The sequence below is a fragment of the Protobothrops mucrosquamatus genome, unplaced genomic scaffold (assembly GCF_001527695.2).
Source record: "Protobothrops mucrosquamatus isolate PMUCROS unplaced genomic scaffold, P.Mucros_1.0 scaffold878, whole genome shotgun sequence".
In the NCBI taxonomy this organism is placed as follows: domain Eukaryota; kingdom Metazoa; phylum Chordata; class Lepidosauria; order Squamata; family Viperidae; genus Protobothrops; species Protobothrops mucrosquamatus.
The window spans coordinates 292,493-301,584 of record NW_015387132.1 but is presented as its reverse complement, the minus strand read 5'-3'; the positions used below and the strand labels follow the sequence as shown (position 1 = coordinate 301,584).

The 9,092-nt window shown below is 42.7% G+C and overlaps 1 protein-coding gene across 1 annotated transcript in view; it reads right to left on the bottom strand.

The window, feature by feature from the left end:
• Positions 1-542: 542 nt before the first annotated feature.
• COPS8 (COP9 signalosome subunit 8) overlaps positions 543-9,092 on the bottom strand; it is a 34,038-nt gene continuing 25,488 nt past the window's right edge. The window contains exons 7-8 of the mRNA XM_015819243.1: positions 3,507-3,548; positions 543-2,310 (exon numbers count right to left, since the gene is read on the bottom strand). Of these exons, the coding sequence (XP_015674729.1) occupies positions 2,231-2,310; positions 3,507-3,548 (122 nt within the window). The 3' untranslated portion in view covers positions 543-2,230. The remainder of the gene's footprint in view (positions 2,311-3,506; positions 3,549-9,092) is intronic.

Genomic DNA, 9,092 nt, shown 5'->3' with positions numbered 1-9,092 from the left:
TAGGTACAGTATATAAAAACATGCACGTATTCGAATGCAACATTGTGTCAAAATTTCAAAGCAATCAGTGAAGGACTTTCAGAGATTTAAAATTTTGAACAAACAAACATTTACATTTTTATTTATATAGATATATATTCAAAGAACCCCCTTTTTGTTGTCTTTGGTATGTCTCACAACCCTCAGTTAATTCTGAACTTTAGTGTTTTCTCCCCACTGAAAAAAGTGACTTATGATCATTTTTCACTTTTATGACTGTTGCAGCATCCCCATGGTCATGTGGACAAAATTCAAACACTTGGCAGCTAACTCATATTTATGAAGGTTGCAGTGTCCTGGGGCCATGTGATCATCTTTTGCAACCTTCTGATAAAGTCAATGGGGAAGACAGATTCACTTAACAACCGTGTTATTAACTTAACAACTGAAGTAATTCATTTAACAACTGTGTTAACAAAGGTCATAAAATGGGGCAAAACTCATTTAGCAACTGTGTTGCTTATCAACAGAAATTTTGGGCTCAATTGTGATTGTAAGTTGAGGACTATCTGTAGAAATCACTACATATAGCTATTTTATTTGTATCACTTTTATCCAATCATGCAATATATAAATATCCTCCTTGTACTGTACAATATAAAATAAACATGACCATCCCCTTCCACACTAACCAATAATAGTTTTTATAACCATTTCCTGCCTGAAGCTATTATGTAAAAATAACAGTGTAACATTTGTGTTAAATCCAAATTCTTACTATTTATAGTTTTGCCTACTGGTTTTTTTGTTTTTGTTTTTGCTATTCCTATTGTGCTTCACATGATTAACACAGATCCCTACATTCTATTTAACTTAAATCACTTAAATACCTTTTTATTCTCAGGAACAAATGTTCTCTATCTTCTGTAACTTACTTTTTCATCACTCCATACTTACATTGTAGTTAGACAAATTTATATTTAACATGGTTAGGATCTTACCATTAAAATATCACCAAGTATTCTTTAATGTACATAAATTTAACACTTGAAAACTCGTACACAAAAACTCATACAGAGTGCTAAAGTAATGCTAAACCTAAATACATCTCTTGAAGAAAAAATAACCTTAAAAATAGACCAGAATGATGTAAATATATTTTAATAATACCAAAATTAAGCTTCCCATCTACTCTGAAGTTTTCAAATAAATAGCAAAATCAATGGTTACACTCATTTAGATACTCTTAAAGTAGCTGTGCAGAAACTAGGACCCTTTTGCACTCAAACACATCCAAAACAGTTAAGAACATACAGTAATAATGCACTAGGAGAGAAGTGTCACTACAAAGGATACCAATAATTTCTGAACAAATCATTAAATGATAATGTCTAGTGACAGAACAAGGGAGAAAGAAAAACCCACAACTCTAGAAGCATGCTTTACAAAAATTAATGACAAAGCAAAATGTGCCGTTTCTTCCCACATAAGCAAGATTACAAGAGAGAAAAGTTCTACTGAAATTCAAGAATCATTTCATCTACTGGCTTCAGCAATCAGATGTTGTTTCTTGTGAGCACAAGCAACATCCAGAAGGCAATCTAAACCTTCTGGTTTAAATGCAAGCAAGCTATCTGAGAAATCAGCTGATGCTTTTTTAAGTCTCAAACCAGAATGTTAACAGGACAATACAAGAGCTATTAGCCATGCATATATTCTACCAAATACATATTTTGGTATCTCCCAAATATAATGTGTGCTTATATTCAAGAACAGATCTTTTAAAGTATATCAAAATAATAGCCTTCAAAATCTGCCATTAGATATTCCAATGTGTAACAAGCCAAAGCAGAAACACATTGTAAATGCACAGCAATATATAATCAAAGACACTGCAATGTTTTCTGATATACTTAGTTTTAAGAGCATTACTTGACTGCATTTTGGTCTTCCTTGTCTTTTTCAATGTTTGGTTTTCAGCTAAGCCATGGTAGTGGCTAACTCTTCCTCCAATTTACGATAGAATACAAATGGGGAGGAGCTACTTCTTCCACAATGAGCTATTTAAGTCTACATACTCAGCCAATTAGTTATGGGAATTAAATTAAAAGACTTCTTCCAATAAAATCAATATGGTAAAATGTAAAATTATGTTCCACTGTAGTGCATACACTGCAACACTGAACAAAATAAACAAAATGCAAATGAATCTCAAAGTAGACAGCATATCATGAATGAGTAATCAGAGTTTTCAATTTTCAAGGAAAGCTACGTAGTCAGTTAATCGGGCCAACTGCTGTTCATTAGGAATTGGTGGAACTGGAGCAGATTCTACAAAAAAAGCAGAAAACATGATGAGAACTACATTATTATTTCCATCCTACAAAAATAACAAGCTTTACTTCTGGAGGCTGCAGGTGTATTCTTTGCCTCCTTCTGTTGTTTCTGAATGATCTGGATAGATCAAAATTTTGTTCATGGCCACAGTAAATGGGTAATTCACAAATCCTTCAAAGCCCTCATCCACATCATTAGAAAGTCTACATATACTAAGAATTTAATGCTCACTCTCAGATATTTTATAATTTTTAATGCAAGATCCTGAACAGCATCAAGATACTAAGATGCCAATAAAGGAATGTGAGTGCTGGTATTGAAAAGAAAAACACCCACTGGCTATGTGCTCTGTAGCACAAGGGAAATAATTATTTCAGCTTCAGAAGCTTCCACTTCTGCATAAAGGAAAAACTGAGTAGGCTTCAAATTCCTACATATAAGCATGTGCCATGTTAGTTTATTTAAACAGACAATACAATGCTATAACATTTTTAGATGGCAAGGATATAAAATATTAATACATTTATTTATAAAACATATACAGCCATCTATCCTATGCACAAGATAATTCTAGGTGGTTCACAGCAGGCAATAAACAATATTCACAAACCCTTTTTTTTTTTTTAAAAAAAAATCATACTTGCCCCACAGTGCCACAACATCTCAACTCCATGAATTGCTGGACTGATTTCATTCTTAGCCCTGTGTAAGTCTAAGATGATATAGGCCCGTGGTGGTGAACCTATGGCACGCATGCCAGAGGTGGCATGCAGAGCCCTCTCTGTGGGCACGTGCACTGTCGCCCCAGTCCTAGGCCTTCAGCTGGGTTGTATAAAACCTTTTCGCTTTAGGCCTCCACCACCGTATTCAAAAAAAAAAAGATTCAATCAATCAATTTCAACTTCTCGCGGGAAAAAAAAGATCTCGCAAAGTTGGAATTGATTGATTGAATTTTTTAGTCCCACCCAGTCTGCCATTACTACCGCAGCCATGCCCATCTAATGAGCCACGCCCATCCAATGGGCCACGCCCATCCAATGGGCCACACCCACCTGGTACCCGACGATGCATAAGTGGGTTTTGGGTTGCAGTTTGGGGATCACTGATATAGGCCTTCTGGACTTCCAAACAGGGGGAGGCTGTTCCAAAGGACTGGGACAGCTACAGAGACAAACCTGATATATACATACCTGATAGTGGATGAAATCTATTAAATGTAGACTCCTGAGGACCTGAAATATATAATAGCAAAACCCATCTATCAAACAGACACATTGTTAGAGGTTTTGGAAATTTAAAATATAGAACTCCCCCCTCCATCCCAAGGTTCCCTTAGTTTGAAAGAGAACATAAAAAGTAACACAAACTGATGCAGAATAAAAAAAATAAAGACAAAAGAAATAGCAAATATAAGCATGATTACAAAATTATATCTTATCCTATGATTATAAAAAAGCTCACTTTTTTCTATTATTCAGTATTTTTCTAAACATCAAAAAAGTAATAAGTGCAGTTTTTTTGTTTCATACAAGTCTATAAGGCAGTGATGGCGAACCTTTTAGAGACCGAGTGCCCAAAATGACCGGGGTGGGGGCACCCCGCCCCCACTCTGCTCCCCCATCCCCCACCCCGCCTGCCCACACGACCACTCACCGCCTCCAGGGCCCGCCGCAGATCGCCCAGGAAGCCCAGCAGCGCTATGGCAACCACATCCTCTGCCCACGCCCTGCAGCATCAACTGCATGATGGGGTGTGAGGGCAGAGTTTTGTCTACGCTGCCTGTCTGCCATGTCCTTCACTGCGCTGCTCCGTGTGGGCCACGCTCGGGGGCAACTCTCGTTCAGGGGGGCTGCTGGAGAGGAGGAGGTTGCAGGGGGAGGCAAGGCTGGAGCAATGGCACGTGTGCCCACAGAGAGGGCTCCGAGTGCCGCCTCTGGCACCCGTGTCATAGGTTCGCCACCACTGCTATAAGGAATTTCCAATCAGTCATAAATATATTTTCTAACTGTCTGTCAATCCCACAAGTTTTCAATTATACATTAGTCTTTAAAATCTAAATTAATATATTAATTTGTATTCCATTTTTATTGTTTGTTTACATGTCCATCATTCATAATAGAAAGTCTCTTCATTTTGTTCACAATTATAGCAAAGATTCTAAGTACTCCTATTCATTCTACACAATTTATCTGGTGACAAAAAGCAATGATGCATCATTTTATCAAAATGATCTTCAAGGTTAGAACATAATGTACATTCAATCCTTTCAACCATGTATTTTCCCACTGATCCATTTGTATAATGTAGCCAAATTTGTTAGCTCATTTTACCATGCATTTTTTCATTTATTCTTCTGTCTCTGAAATGAAAGAACTAAGATAAACAAAAGAGGAGACAGTGGGCAATGTTGTCTTGTTTCTATTTCTAGATATGGTTTGGTTAAATCTCCATTAACAATTAATTGTGCTATCTGTGAAGTATAAATCAATTTCACCCATTTTTATAAAATTCTCTCCAAAATTCATATCTTCCAGAACTTAACAAGAAAATCCAGTTTAAACTATTAAAAGCCTTTTCTGCATCTAAAAAGATCAATACAGCTTGTTTTCCATTATAGATAGATAGATAGATAGATAGACAGACAGACAGACAGATATTTTATTGATTTTCCAATTTTACATATAAGTAGTTTAGAAGGAAATGTGGTATTTGAGTTAAATAATAATTCAATAATACAGTCTTTGATAGGTATCTCAGGTTACATCATCAAAAATTTCTTCGGTTTCCCTTAACAGTTACTATTTTATATTTAAACTAATAAATTTCTAATTATATCAACATTCAGTATAAATTTTATTATCACATTTATACTTTTTTTGCTTATACATATCTTACTAAATCTCAATAAACAATCAATGTCCTGTTATTAAATTTTACCTATGTCATTATTAATTACGTATTTCCAGTTTAATCTTTAATGTCCATAGTATTCAACTTTCAGGTAATCCAAATTTCCTTTATCTCACTTCATAAGCATTATAGTGTCTGAAATATACATAATAGTTCCTTAAATATGTTTTTATTCTATTCCATAAACATTTTCTACTTCCCATCCTAATACATCACCGCCTTAATAATACAGTGTCCTTTATTAGTTTAGATCACGGGTCGGCAACCTGCGGCTCCGGAGCCACATGCGGCTCTTTCAGCCGTCTCCTGCGGCTCCCTGTCCTCAGCCACCATGTGCAGTCTGAAAAGAAAAGTGGGACTAAAAAAATTCAACCAATCAATTCAAACTTCTCACGAAGTTTGAATTGATTGAACTTCTTTGGTTTGTGGGACTGCCCACAAACCGCTTTCTTTCTTTGGACTGCATATGATGGCAGCGGAGGAAGAGCCGGGAGGATTGCTGGAAAGGTGGCAAAACCTGGGTAAGGAGCCGTGGGTGGCCAGTCTCGGGATGCCTCTTCCCTGCCCGGCGGGTCTCCCCTCGCCCTGCTCCACCACCGCCTGTTAGTCGGGGGGATAGCTTCCCCTCTCCACCCGCGCCTTTCGGCCATCTTGCGGGCAGCAGATCTCCGTGGCTTCTTTCGAGAGATTCCCCTGCGGCGCCTGCCCGGCCCTTTCCCCATTTGCTGCGCATCGCCTCTTTGCCATTCTCCTGCTGCTGCTGCCGCCGCCTCTGCCCATTGCACTGAGCGAGGCCGGAGAGGCGGTGGCGACTGGGCAGCCGCACCCCTTCACCGTCCTCCCGCTGTCGCCGCACTGCTGCCAGTTGCGCTGGGTAAGGCCGGAGAGGCGGCGGTGGCTGCCAGGCAGCCGCGCCCCTTCGCCATTCTCCCGTTCCCGCCGCTGCCAGTCGCACTGAGCGAGGCCGGAGAGGCAGCGGCGACCAGGCAGCCACGCCCCTTCGCCATTCTCCCGCTGCCGCCGCTGCCACAGGTCTCTCCACCGCCCGGCCCCACCTCAGCCCCATCGGTGGCGCCTTCCTCGGCTGCTTTTGGGGAGCCGCCGCCGCCCTCGGTGCTGCAGGAGACCTTGGGCTGTGAGGATGGCGGCGGGTTGGGACCCCTCTCATCGGCACTCCCCATTGCCGGCGCAGCCGCCCATGGTGCACCCGCGCTGCAGGGAGAGCAGCGTCCCCTTGGCGCCCTCTTGCGACGGCGAAATGGGCGAGAACGCAGCGGGGGCAGCAGCCGTGCCGGCGGCGGCAGGGACCCCCGACAATGCTGCAGTGGCTGCCGCCGTGCCGCCACCGGAGCCGCTGCCTCCCGTCCTGCTCCCCCTCCCCGCCCCTTCGGCGCCGTCTGCCTTTCGTTCTCTCTTTCTCCTCACCTGGAGAGAGAGAAAGAGAGAAAGAGAAAGAGGGGGAGAGGAAAGAGAAAGAGAGAGGGGGGAGAGGAGAGAGAGAGAGGAAAGAGAGGGAGAGGAAGAGGAAAGAGGGAAAAAGAGAAGAAAGAAAGAGGGAGAGGGAGAGAGGAAAGAGAGAGAGAGAGAGAAAAAGGACGAATGGCCCTATTACACGGGCAATGAGTAAGCAGTTGGATCAGCAAAGTGTATAAAAAAGAACCTCCCCACCCCGAGCCCCACTCTGAGGACACTGGCAGAGGACCAGCGAAAGCTAAGTTGTTTTTTAACATTGTATATAGCTGTTTTTATTGTTTTAATTATTGTTTTAACAATAAACAACTGGTTTATACCTCTCCCGGAGATTGAGGATTGCATTATTGAACAAATATGCCCGGGATTCGCATTTTTGCAACTATTAAGGACATATATATGTATGTATATATATGTGTATATATATGTGTATGTGTGTGTGTGTATGTATATGTATGTATGTGTGCGTGTGTGTATGTGTATATATATATATATATATATATATATATATATATATATATATATATATATATATATATATATGACTAGTAATAGAACTAAAAATTCGACTCTTGGGTATATTCATGTTGAAACAAAATGACCACGACCACCAAGAGGAAATTTAAATTTAAAATATTTAAAAGCAATTAAAAGATTAAAAACAATTAAAATATTAAAAGACGCTGTTCCAACGCATATACACACACTGCAGCACTGCGAGGGCCAAGATTGAGGAGAGGAGGTACTTGTACCGGGTCTGTCGCTTGAATGGTTACCCTCTAAAATTTGTGAGACGCCACAGTGGGGTGTCAAAACCCCAAGATGGCCAACGAGAGAGAGAACTTGGCACACAAACCACACGCATAACGTTGCCATACATCAACAATGTATCGGAGGCTACGGCCAGACTATTGGCCCCTCACAACGTGAAGGTGGCCCATAAGCCGGACCAAACATTACGGTCAAAAATTATGTGCCCGAAGGACCCCCTCCCCACGACGGAAAGATCAGCGGTGGTCTACAGAATTAATTGTATGGACTGTAAGAGCCACTACGTGGGTGAAACATCCAAAAGACTTAAGACCCGTCTCCACAAACACAACTTGGCCATTAGAAGAGGTGAGCAATACTCACAAATATGGTCTCACATGGCCGAGCAAGACCACCGCTTTGATTTCGAACATGCTCAGGTTCTTGCTACGGATGCCACTAAAAGTGGCCGGTTACTGAAAGAAGCTTGGTTTTCGGACCAGGACTCTATTAACCGGCATGTGGACATATGCCAAGCACAACAGACTCTTAAAGCGTGGTACAATAATTGCCATAGTAGAGGCCCGGGTCGTAGAATGAACGTGCCTAGGACCACCACCTTCCGGGATGCGGGGGCCTATGCAGCTGTCCAGGACCCTAAATATACTGTATGGGAAGATCTTGCCTGCAACCGGCGACAGCAAGTGGGTCAACATGCCCCTGGCGGTCCTGACACGAGAAGACCCCAGGGCAGGGTTGAATGCCCCTCGGCAGCGGAGAGAAAGAAGGAGGAATCGAAGTATGGATTGAGGGTGTGGGACGATTGTAAATGTGTTGAGGAGCAGAGCAGACTGCGAAGCGGAAGATTGAGAGACGCACGGACTGCCGCGGCTGAAAGGGGGGGGGGAGGGAGCTGATCGAGGTCCGACCGGGAATTTCCGAAAAGGGGAAACCGGCCGTAGGATGGTGGAAGGCTCCCGCAGATGCTGTAGGTCGAGTGAAGGACATCATAGATGCACGGATGGGGTGTGGGAGGAGTGGTGGAATACGGAAGTGCTTATGGGGGTGAACGAGGGATCGATGGAGCCGAAGCACGGGGGATGTTAGGTGAAGAATTATCATCACAACAAGAGAACTTGTTGGATAAAGAGGGTTTGAGTGCAAGTGAGAGTGGGAAGAGTGTGGTGCATGGATGTGAAGGGAGAGTGTGGAGTAAATTGCGAGGTGAAAGAGTAGGAGACGTACGGACTGCCGTGGCTGGAGGTGGGGGGGAAGGAACCGATCAGGATTCGGCTGGGAAACCCTGCAAAGGGGGAACCGATCGTAAGTTGATCAAAGGCCCCCAGAGGCTTCGTGGGCCGGACGAAGGGTGCTATAGAGGCACGGATGGAGGTGTGGATAGAGTGATTGGGTACGGTAGTGTTTATGAGGGTGAGAGGGGGATTGATGGTGATGAAGCACGGAGGGTGTTAGGTGAAGATTTACCATCGGAGGACTCGTTGAGTAAAGAGGGTTTGAATGTAGGTGAGTGCTTGAAGAGTGTGGTGGATGGATGTGAATGGGGAGTGCCCGACCGGCGGGGACAGCAACCCGGCCAGCACCCCACCAGATTGCGCACGGAAAGAGAGCTCCGAGGCGCAAGAGGA